General features: G+C 39.7%; 1 protein-coding gene across 1 annotated transcript in view; it reads right to left on the reverse strand.

The window, feature by feature from the left end:
• Positions 1 to 12815, reverse strand: part of si:dkey-247m21.3 (5-hydroxytryptamine receptor 4) — a 50491-nt gene that overhangs the window by 23811 nt on the left and 13865 nt on the right. The window contains exons 2-6 of the mRNA XM_032540060.1: positions 9561 to 9642; positions 9134 to 9316; positions 8824 to 9024; positions 8579 to 8732; positions 6114 to 6775 (exon numbers count right to left, since the gene is read on the reverse strand). Coding sequence (XP_032395951.1) covers positions 6114 to 6775; positions 8579 to 8732; positions 8824 to 9024; positions 9134 to 9316; positions 9561 to 9583 — 1223 coding nt within the window. The 5' untranslated portion in view covers positions 9584 to 9642. The remainder of the gene's footprint in view (positions 1 to 6113; positions 6776 to 8578; positions 8733 to 8823; positions 9025 to 9133; positions 9317 to 9560; positions 9643 to 12815) is intronic.

Below are 12815 nucleotides of genomic sequence, written 5' to 3' on the forward strand. Positions count from 1 at the left end.
ATGGTTCTGTAATATAATATATTTTATGCAATGTTTTTATTGGGCAATAAAGACAGATTTTTGTTAACAGTTTTTCTAAACATCAATGACATTCAAAACGGTGATAACTGAAACAGATGTACAACACACCATGCAGTGTGTATACACATGTATTGCAAACAGACCGAAGTACTACCCAGAGAAGAACATCTGCCTCTGCACCACCAAGATTAATATAAAATAACTATAATATATATAAATGCAAATGACACTTATCAAAACCCACGCAATCAACATATAGACACACTTGCAGACAGTATCTTGGAAGTTTGTGATCAATACTGTATGGTGATGTAACAAAGTGGTCTCCCATTTCATAGAGGTATGTTTTCACCCCTAGCCCTTACCACTTGGTAAGGGGCCAAGGGCTAGGGGTAAGGGGTAAGGGGTAAGACAGAGAAATGGGATTCAGCCTAATTCCCTGTATGGGTCAAGCTCCACCCAAACCCAAGATCCTACATTTCCCATAATGCAACTTGAATAGTATCTTTCCTTAAAGCCCTCTTCCTGGTTAACGCCAACGTCTTGTAAACTCCACCATTTCCAGTTTAGAACACTGCTGGTTAAATTTTGTAGTCTTCAAGCCCAATCTGAGACAACCCTGATGACATCATCCCTGGGGTTGTATTCCCAGACTTTGACAAAGCTCTTCCAGAGCCACAGAGGATATTTACATCAGTTTTACATGCTGAGTAGTGCTCCTCCGATGTAATTTACCCTGTGTAAAAAATATATTGAAAACATGGAGTGTCCCTTTGATATTACGTATTGAATAATACTTTACTGGTGTCATCATTTTTGTGTTTCAACAGCTATTTCACAGTGCATTTTTGCACTAATACTTCATTTGTCTTGCCTGCTGAATCCTGCCGCACAATTTCCCTATATGGAGTGGAATGTTTTATCTTATTTTAATCAAAACCCGTCCCACACATGAACCTTCATTCTAGAGAGACTTCAAATTCTACTGTTGTCAAACCGCTAAATAGCTGTGCTTTGTTTTGGCATTGCCCGGCAGATAGTTGACTCGCATTACAATCACATTGATTGTACACGGCTGATAGCAGTGGCCGCTGCTCGACAGTGTTTATGGGATTCGGCAGGACTTGTGATATCCATGAAAGGTGAAACTCAGGACGGATCACTCTGAAGCTGATTAACTGTTACAGGAAGAGTTGGACAGTCTGAGTTGTAGCTTGTTATTTTTCTCACCAGGCACTTGACACTAAAGGGGAACAGGTTTTTGTAATAGCACTTCCTGGCTTTCCTAATCTGTCCAACATGTTACTTTATCATATAGCGCCGAAATGTGCCTGTTTACCTGTACAGGTTTGCCTAAAAAGCAAGGCAGCTGATTTTTTTTCTTCTATCTGATCTGCCATCTGATTTGTGCACATTAAGACTGCATCAACCTCTTATATCACACCTTTCACGCTTGTTTTTGTATTCACCCATGCTTTTATTTTTGAGTCGAAGCTCACACATTCAGCCCACACTATTTTAGTTACTGATGCCAGCTGCTCCGAAGGAGGGAAGATGACAGAGAGAGTCAGAGAAACTATAGAGGACCAGAACAGAAATGAAATTAAACTTGTAAAACTTGTTTCAAGTGTTGGGGCAGCCACAGATGGAACAATCTGAGGAGCACGTTGACATTTCTGTCAAATGGTGCAATTAGGTGTTTTGGTTTTATACTGGGGTAACGCATGTTTACAGTATGGAGTGTTTCACCTCAAAAAAGGATCATCTAGCTAAATCAACTAGAGCTAGTTGAACTAGAACATGACTACCAACTTAACCAAACAGGTATTTACTGTTATTCGGTCCACAGTGGCAGTGTCATATGAGTAATATTATTGGTTTCTCAACTCTCATGTGGCAAGAGTCAACTAAGGCTAAAAGGTGTGTGTGTGTGTGTGTGTGTGTGTGTGTGTGTGTGTGTGTGTGTGTGTGGTGTGGGTGTGGTGTGTGTGTGTGTGTGTGTGTGTGTGTGTGTGTGTGTGGTGTGTGGTGTGTGTGTGTGTGTGTGTGTTGTGTTGGTTGGTGTGTGTGTGTGTGTGTGTGTGTGTGTGTGTGTGTGTGTGTGTGTGTGTGTGTGTGCAAACCACTCAGAAATGCAGTCTCAGGATTTTCATATTGGAAAAATATCAACAATGCTGTTTCTTCCATGAACAGGTTCTGTTAGCAGAGTATTGTGAATCATGAGCCAAAACTCACCACTTTTTAGGAAATAAATGGCAAAATGTGCATGTTTTTGATTGATTGATTGATTGATTGATTGATTGATTAAATTGTGTAAACTCGCCATTACTCCACCTAGGTTCCAAAGTATTCGGAGGTTTTGTGTTAATTTCCTTCCCTGTAGGCAGTAACTGTTTATTTTCAGTCAAATCAACTTACAGAGATGTCAAACATGCAAAAGCTTCACTTGTATGCAAAACGGAACTGCTGCTCCAATATTATTTATTTAAACAAAAATTTGGTTGATCCTCCTCTGCTGCAATACTGGCTGAAAATGACCTAGAAACATCAGTTATTTATCTGTAGCCAGGCTTCGGTAGGACCTGGAAGACTGTTGGTGACCACAGAGAGAAGTGGAAGAAAAACTGTTTATAAGGCACAACAAGCTGTGGCCAGGTTGGCTCAATGGTAGAGCAGGCACACATGTACTGAGAGGTTCAGGGTTCAAATCTGACCTGTGACAATTTCCTGCATGTCTTCCCCCTCTTTCTCATTTAACTGTCCTGTCAAAAATTAAAGGCGGAAAAAGCCCAAAAAAAAAAAGGTACAAAAAACTGAAAAAGTGTAGTCTTTACAGAACAAATTGATCTTTTATCAGGTCCCAGTCTTACAAAGTGACAGATTTTTGATGTGTACCCACAAGCACACACACACACAGGAAGACACTTTTTTGTGATTCTAGAAACTACACTACATAGAACCATACTGTACACCATCCACTCACAGACTACGCCCTAGAGCTCACAGACAGACTAACTTGTCAGGATTCCTCCAGTAATTTCAGTTTCCAGTATCCTGTCGGCTCTAATCTGATTGTCTGAGTCTGTTTTCTGTCTGAGACACATTTTAAGAGAGGTCATCAGATTGGATTTAACACTGTTTGCCTTTCTGTTTCCTACACACAAAGACAGAAAGCCCAAAAAAATTGTAGACACACACACACACAGACTATGCAAATTACAACAAAAATCACTATGACTGGAGCAGAAGCACAAGGTCAGCATGCCTCCTTTCTACAGACACGCATGCACTGTACGTGTGTTTTTGCACGTAATATGTGGAGTGCCATTGGTTTACACAAGTAACATTTTTAGACAATATCAGAAGGTCACACTTGCTTTTCCATATTTTGTATAGATTCATTTGTCAGTTGTGTTTGTGCAGTGTTCCCCATACATTGATTTATTTGGGCAGCTCGCCACAAGATCAGCATTGACCGCCACATATTGATTTGGAATTTCTTTAATATTTAAAATGGGTAAAATCTTATTTAATTGTAGATCTGCACACACAGCACATTAATTTGCTCAGCCACTCCTTAAAGTTTTCTCCAGATTACATGTAAATCTTCTCGTTGACCCTGCCTCTCAAACCTCTCAACCGTGACAAAAATTGAATTTGAAACTGTATATGAAAGTAACACTAGGAAAAAAGAGGGACATGAAGAAAAAATGACATGATTGTTGTTGACAAACACTCCAGAATTCTAAAAATATCAAAAATAAAAGTGCAACTGCATTAGACTCTAATTCTGTGGGAAACACTGGTGTGTAAGTGTGTGCGTGCACGCATATGCAATTGCCTTTGTTTCTCTCCAGCAGTGCAGTACTTGTGTTAAAGTTAAACAGTACAGACACGAGCAGGTCGCCTCCTCCATCATTCCCACTCGAAGGAGAGCCCAAACACAGACGTCAACTAAATCACCACCATTAACGTCAACAGAAACCCTCCTATAAAATAAAAGTAAGAAGAACTGTTGGACTATATTGTGATATCATAAATTATTATTCAATTAAAGATTTCAATCTGTTTAAATAAAAAATAAAAAAAGTCCATGTCCATCCTCAATGAAGTCTATCAACACCTCCGGTAACTCTATAAGAACACTACTGCTCCACAGACAAACGACTTCAGATGACTCATATCTTTTACAGCAACATGAGGTTTACTTTCAAGCCGACAAGTATTTTATAAGGGTAGCCTTTGTGTCCGTTTTTTACTAAGGGCTTTACAAAGGCAATAAATACAAAGGCAATAATGTCATGGGTAGGACTTGTAGTACCTGAGATCCAAATAGTGTCAAAATAACACAAGTTAATTATAGTTATATAAAGTCCTGTTAATGTGCATTCCTACGTTTAGTTCAGCATTTGTGTCAAATAACTATTTAAAACAACTATTTAGACAATAACATTACTATTCAAGAAACCAGACTAAGATATATGCTAGTGTCTCTGTTAGGCTTTACTTAGTCCTAGCGGTGCTTTGGGCTAAGTGCTAATATCAGTGCTAACCTTATCAGGTAATGCTTACCATGTTCACTGTGTTAGCTTTATGTGTTAGCATGTTAACATCTGCTAATTAGCACGGAGTAGGCCTACAGCAGCTGTAAAAGTTAGGGACATGTCAACCTTTTGTTTCAGTGATAAACCAAAGTGTTCGACAAATAACCAGTTTGGCTATGATGATGGCGCTAGAAGACCAAGACAAGAGTCGGGACCACCCAAGTTATTCATAATTTCAATTTCTTGGCAGTCCATTTAATAGTTGTTGAGACGTTTCAGTCTTGACTAAAGTGGTGGACTGACACAATGACATTGTTGTCACTAGGCACACACGTGGCTAAAACATCTGGACTGGCATTTATTTCGAAAAAATGCCTACTGCAACCTAAATGTATATTTCAATATGATAGAAACAAGACAACTCCATACAATCTGACCATCTCTGTCCTCAGTCCTCCTGATCGTAATGTTTGTTGTCCTACATGCTACATGCTGTTATTACTGTCTGCACTGGCTTATTTCTCCATTCACTATAAGTTAAAGGAAGTTCACACACACAAAACACAGTGTACTACGTGTGTGCCAAAATCTGCTTAACAAAAGCCTGACATTTTTTATCTTGAAAGGGCAGCTTTAATCATGTTTTCCAATGGGACATGATGGAAAGAATAACGTAAGACTTAGGTCATCAGCAGACCCCATATCTAAAAACAAGTACACATTATGGTCCAAGATTGGCTGATTTGACTGTATGTTTTTTTTTTCTGGTCAAATGTTCCATCTGCAGAACACCACAGCTGCTTTGACCATGAACATTTATCCCTGGAGAAAACAAAGTATCTATTATTTACACATTAGAGTGCGTAAACATGGCCTAAATGAGAAATGATAACTTCATTCAAATAAAATATTGCACCAAGCGATGTTGTCTCGCTGCTGGTTTTAATGTACCACCAATCTATGATCTATAGGATGTCTATAAAAATGTAGGGATGACTGAAACTAAATAAAATTATTTTATATTTTAAATGTCTTTATAAAAGACAGTCATTTAATCCAACCTAATATATGCAACTAATCAGTAACATCAACGGTATGTCACCTTGTACAGATAAACGTGGTGTCCTTGTTACCTTCATGAGACTTTTGCACTTCAACAGAGTAATGGTACAATGTTGCAGCAGCTCTGGGCAGACTGGCCTAACTTTTGAAATTGCTGCGACTAAAGAAAAAGTGGTTAATATCACGTCGTGGAACAATTAACCAATCCAATCTATCGTCTTTTCAAATTTACAGTGAAGTGTGTCAAAGACATAGAAACAAAGCATTCTATCCAACAGCCCACTGGCACTCAGTCCACAGTAGATGCACGTCTGTCTCTTCTTTGCAAAAAGAGGCAAATCAACCTGGTTTCATGCCTGAGGCCTTGTTTTCTTCTTTAGTGGCTTTTTAACACAGAGGACAGCAGGACAACACACACAAATATAAAAAAAAAACTCTCAAATATTCCCCAAAACTGGTGCAAATGTGCCTTTAACGCGTGTTTACCTTAGTGCCGTAGACGTGCCGTTGACGGACGCAGCCGAGCACGCTCTGTGGGTGTGTCTATAGGAGCAGCTCCCCCGCCGTGCGTAACGCTCATCCCCACAGCAGAGGATCACCAGAAACGCCCTTCGAAACGCCCGGTTCAGAAAGGCGTACAGGAAGGGATTCAACCCTGAATTAATGTACCCGAGCCACAGCCAGGCTGTCCACAGCTGCCAGGGGACTGAGTAATGGATGAAGGGGTCCACCACGTTAGTGATGAAGAACGGCGCCCAGCATAGGCAGAAACAACCCATTATAATCGCCAGCGTCTTTGCCGCTTTAGTCTCAACACGCATGCGGCTATTTGCTATGGGGGCGTGCTCTAAGGAGAAGCTCGTTGTTGGCCTAAGACGATTGGTCTCCGATGGATCTGAGGAAGTGGAGGGCCTAAGGCTGATCAGCGGAGCCGTACCGGTGACAGGAGCGGAGCCGGCCCGCTGTAGTGTCTCGATCTGCCGCACGTGGGTCATGGCGGTGACGTAGATCCGCTGGTAGGCCAGGACCATGAGGGCCAGCGGGACGTAGAAGGCCACAGCAGAGCAGATCAGGGCGTAGGGCCGGTTGACCAGAAACACACAGCTTGTGTCGTTGGAGCCTCCTGCCAAGGCTCGCCTCTCCTCAATCTGGAACGAGACATGGATGCAAAAATACACCAAGTTCAGACATTTTTACAAACATTTTCTATACAACTTTAATGCAACTGAATTTCATCAATATTATTCACAACCTAAACCTGTTAAGGATATATGTTTTCTGTAGCGTTTTCTTTCTGTAATAACGACTGGAAGCAAGGGGAAACTGCTAGCCCAGCTCTAAAAGTTCAAAAATGATTTTTGGTTTGTAAGTTTGAAACACATTAATACATGTTAATTGGTTAGTTGTTAGAGGTATTGTTTGGAGTGGGTTTTTTTTAACTTTGGGGAGGCAAGCTGCTAAGAAAATAGTAATAGTAATATGTTAAATACTGTATAGTAGTAAATAGGATTATCACCAGGAGAGCAGAGTGTGAGTCTTTCTTTGGTGAAGATGCAGCAGAAACAGTTCACACCAAAGCAGACAGCCTGTACCAATTTTTAAATCAGTTCTTGTTCTCAATTTTAAACAATTCCTTTTTTGGGCAGAACAAGAGTGCAATGGATTATTTTATTCAGAGAGAGACAAGTGACCAAAGACAAAACAAACGTACACACAAACACATATATATGAAACTGAAACCTGGCCCACATGTACAGACGGAGTAAGTAATAAAGAGCCATGTATTTCATTAACTCTGGCTGAATAAATTTGTCTATCCTCGTCTGCCTCTGGGAGTCCTGCTGATCATTTCAAGGCAGCTCTGAAATAACCTCACGCCAAAACATATTCATACCAGCAGGAAATGCTTGCTGAGGTGCTGTCTTTGCTCGCAGCAAGAAAGGCTCCACAGGGACTGGAATTGTTTTGTGATCACTGCATTACTGTGTCATTGTTCAAGGGATTGGCAACGTTATTAGAAACAGAGAGCATTAGGTTGAAAAGGTTTACGCTGCATTTGCTCTCACAGAAAGAACATCTCTCCCTTTAGGTGTTTTAGGGTCTTTAAAACTGCACAAGTCATGTACAAAGTAAATCAACAGCTATCGAACTGCATCCAAGGGTTGTTTCAAATGAGTGAGAGCAAACATCAATTAAGAGGAACTTTTTATATTTCAAAAACTTATAAGAACAAATGCTAAATATCATTGCTTCACAACCAAAGGAGTTTTTTTTATGGAACAGCTGCCGCCTGCAGTGAAGCTATGAAATTATGAGCAATTTTGAGAGACAATATCAAAGTAATATATTGAATTGATACGAAAAGGAATTGAGGTTATGGTATTGTGTACTGATTGTATGGTTATATATGCTATGTTTGGTTTGGATGGGTTTTTATTCAGTTTTGATGTAGAAAGAAGGAAACAAAGTAGATAGATGGAAAAGAAAAAAATGTGTAAATGTATGTGTGTGTATGCATGTGCGTCTTTGTGTATGCATGTGCACATGTGCGTGTAGGTAGGTAGATATACGGTCCATGTATTTGTGTGTAAACATGTATAAATAAGTAAAGCATCAAATTGTTTTGTATTTGACTAAAGTATACAAATAGAAAAACGGGGTAGGACCAAAACATTTTTTTTTTTCTACCCTTTTTTGAACATGGGAATTTCTTATTTGAATCACTTACAATCAGTTTGGAAGATTGTGATGAAATGTACTTGTTCTTAATTATCTGTTATTTTTAAATTGTATTATATACATTTTTTTTTTAAACAAAATATATAACCAAAACATTTATGGGAGGTATACAAACTCAAAAGTGATATTTTGTTAAAAAATACAGTATATTTTCTTGAATCATAATTTATATAGCCAGCAGTTGTTTCTGAGCTCGGCTACTGAGGACTCACAATGTCCTCGATGCCGATGGCGTTCCAGCTTTGCATGATTGGTAGGAAGGAGATTAATGTGGGGATGAGCCAACAGCCGCTGAGCATCACTGCCACCCTGACTGGGGTCATCTTGTGTCTGTAGACCAGCGGCTGGCAGCAGATAGCGTAATACCTGGAGTAATACACACACATGCTGTATACTGGAAAGAAAAGACATTTCTCAATTTCTCCCCTTATCAGCTCTCTCTCACACACACACAAACCTGTCCAGCGCAATGCAACAGAGGTGCAGAATGGACGCTGTAGTCAACAGGACGTCCAGGGAGGTTCGGACCAAGCAGAAGATTTCTCCGTATCTCCACTGGCCGGTGGTCAGCTCGATCGCAGCGAAAGGCATCACCAACAACGCAACCAGCAGGTCAGCAAACGCCAGCGACACAATGAAGTAGTTTGTTTTCTTCCGTCTGAGAGGAGACAACAAGAAACAATTCTTGTTTTCCCTGGGACTTTCAAGCCAGATTTGACCACATTTGCTGCTTCCAGCCTTGAAAAAAGAAATGACAACAGGCTCACCGTAGATGTCTGTCCTTGCAGAGTGCCACCATCACTAGCAGGTTGCCAAACACTGTCATTATGATAATAATGGAGAGAAAGATTGTGAGGACAATCGCCTCCAGCGAGATCGGCAATTCCTGCTGCTGTTCCTGTTGTTGTTGTTGTTGTTGTTGTCCTGTGTTTCTTAGGTCATCCAACAAACTGCAAAAAAATACAAAAACAGACAAAGCTATCATTTTGAGGAACGAGAGGGGCATGACATGTCAGGGATGGTATTGTATGTTTAGATTGTTTGATGAAGGCAATATACTGAAATTAGCAGGTTTTAAAAAGCAAAGCTAAAAAAAATTGGTTTATTTGCAATTTATAAACTGGTCCCTTATTTTTTTGATTTTTTGTTGTATCTTTTTCTATGAATGTAGCAGAGTTTGAATTTATGACTTACTGTCGAGGTGATGCTGTGGCCATCACTGGTCATCTGCATTAAGGTTAGCAGAGGATAGTCCTCATCACCCCATGCTCTGGTCCTTTTGACACACACACACACACACACACACACACACATTGAAATTGTCCTGCTTCTTGTAGTAAGTCTGCATTTTTCTGGAAATACTAGCCAGCTTGCATGACAAACAAGCTGGATTTTTTTTGTCCAAAATGTGATTTGTAGCTCATATAAGTAACTGGATCACAGCTTGAAAACATTTGATATTTAGAAGACAAAACCGCTATTTCTGCCAGAATCCATTAGCATGATCGTTTGTCTTGCAATTAAACAGTAATACCATGCTTTAGGGAACTCTCCTTTCTCACTCCCCTGTCAAGGATGAGAACCTCATCCTTGAACCACCTCTAGGGCTAGGAGGGATTCAGCAGCTCTCAGATCTCCTTGTTGAAGAACACTAGCTATGTTCCCATCCACACGTTTTTATCCAAATTAAGTCATATCGAATAAAAAATGCCTCATGGAAACAGTAGAATTTGATGGAATTTCATGAATATCAACTCAAAGGAAATCGGTCTCATCGAGTTTTATCTTGATCGATATATGGCTTATGGGATAAACGCTGATGCAAACGTTATGTGCCGAATAAATAATAATTTGCGATTAAGTTTTAGGTCATTTTATGGTTGCAATCTGCCACAAAATGAAGAAGTTTTAGTCAATTTCCGCTCTGTTTGCACACGTGGCGGGTGTCAACAAAGACAGATGGAAGTGGACGGACGAGGAGACATGAGACTTTTTGAATATAATTTATCAGGAACTCCCAAAGGAAATGGGCGACAAAATGGCCGAACTTCAGATAATTCAATTGACATGTGGATGGAAACTTAATGTTTACTATCTTATTTTGGAGCATAAGCATGCTAACATTTGTTAATCAGCACTAATCACAAAATAAAGCTAAGTATGATAGGTCACGTTTGCAAATATTTTCCAATTTTTTATAATCAAATCCAAAAACGTAAACCTCATGTGGGTGCTAGAAAAAAATATTAATTTCTCCAGTAGGAACCTCAAATTTCTGTACCAAGTTTTAAAGGCAGTTCATCTTATAGTTGTTATGATTTCTGCATCAAAGTGGTGGACAGACTGACAATAGTGACTGCTTGCACGGCTAAAAATAGATTTATTATGAAATATATAGACATTTATTACACCGAGACAAGACACAAGTACATACAGTTTCTCAAAATCAATGACATATAAAGGTTGAAAATGAAATGTTCTTAAACAGCAAAGAACCTTTCATCGGTAAAGTTGTAGCTGTCTTATCAGCTTTAAGCACCTATTAGCACATCTGCTGCCTCTCTGCCTTTTTATGATGGCTGTCTAGTTTTATCACACTCGAGGGTCAATATCATTTGACAGAGTGACAGCCGGCGATCCTGTCAACAACTCCTACTTCCTGCAGGCAAATCACCGATTACAGTTCGTCACGTCTGAGTATCACCTAGTCCAGTAATTCTCAATTCTATGACGTGGTGTCGTGCAGTGCAGTGTTGGCTGAATTGTAAGGTGAACCATAGTTATCACTTCATTTTATCTCGACAGCACTTTTTTTTTTTTTAAATTCTGTTCCTGTTCTTATGTAAGCATCCATCAGTCTTGGCATAGAGTCATTTGACTTATCTTAATTAGAAAAAAAGACTCTGGCCCCCAGAGACAAAAAATGCCAAGAACCCCTGACCTATTCAATAAATTCTCGATTTCTGACTTGTCCTGTATTTATGTTGTAGACATATTAATAACATTCACTGGATTGTGAATTGGAGCTGAAATTAAAACCAAAACAAAGGTGAAAAAAAGGGTTTGCCATCCGCTGTTCCACTTCCTTGACAAGGGAAATGAGATAACACAACCCAGGTAGATTGTACCAAAGCCTCATTTTGTACAATGAGGCTTTTATATATTGTAGCACACATAACATTCGTACTTACAGTACATGGGCCAGCAAAACACTTTAAAACATGTTCTTTTTCTGAACATAGACAGATTATTAAATGCCAATTATCGCCACCACCATCTTTGGTGGACAAGCACACAGATGTTTTACCATTTTATTTATTCCCAACCAGGGGAGCATGAACCCAAGGGTGTGTTTCTGTTCCTGTTTCTTAGTCATGTCTGTCTGATTCATTCATCCTGATTGAGGTTTGGTCAAATTAGTCTATGGCTCCGACCATGGCTCTAAAATATCAGTAACTGTGGTGTGCACTGAAACATCCATTGGGCTGTCCGTAATTGCAGGTTTCTCTGTTAGTCACCCCCTTCTGTCAGTTTTGTCTTTCTGTAAACTATCTAGCTTGGGGGTAAAAAAAAAATCATTTTAACTAGTTCAACTAATCTGAAAAAATAAACATGATGCTTTAGTAGAAGAAGAAAATCCACATACTTGTGTTTAGGTTTATTATTTTGTATATTGTCATAACCAAATAAAAACATTTTATCACAAAAAAAGATTGTCATAACACTAAACTACGACCTACAACGGGCCAACTGCACAGGACACGCAACCCACCAACCTGAGTAAGCTGTGAAACCTGAACACATGCTGCTGTTGAAAGTGAGAGGAGAAGTTAGAATAGAAAGTGAAGTCATTGTAAATGGGTGACACAGCCAGCTTCAGCACTCTGAGAGGCAGTAGCAAACACAACTAAATCTATCACAATGAAAAAGAGACCAAGCCTAAACAGCTACAATTCCAGGATCGCTATGTCCTGCATGGAATTAATTTGTCACGCTATTCAGTTTTATACCATTAATAGTGCTAAATTACATCCACTGTATGGAAATCCATTAAAATAAACACATCTGGAAAATAACGGATGGTGTCAAATGTAATCCAAACACGTCTAAAGGAAAGACAGTACAGGAAACACATTCTCAGCACTTCAAAAAGCGACGCCTTATCAGGTGCCTTTGACGTTTAATACTGACGAAAAACGTCTCCTCTAGCACCCCAGTCAGACCCAGCCCTTTGGCGTCATTTTTCAACGTGAGAGGGGGGATACATAAGTTGTGAACAATGAACAAAGAGAAGGAAGATCAAATCCTGCTTTCACATCTCCACACACCTGGCCACTAAACACTAGGATAAGAGCTAGTCTCGCATTGCCAGAACTTCTTCCATAGCGCTGCGGAGGAGGGTCTGGCTAGTCCACACAGCATTATGGGATGGGAGAAAAACGTGCTCTG

Source organism: Etheostoma spectabile, chromosome 16 (assembly GCF_008692095.1).
Source record: "Etheostoma spectabile isolate EspeVRDwgs_2016 chromosome 16, UIUC_Espe_1.0, whole genome shotgun sequence".
Lineage (NCBI taxonomy): Eukaryota > Metazoa > Chordata > Actinopteri > Perciformes > Percidae > Etheostoma > Etheostoma spectabile.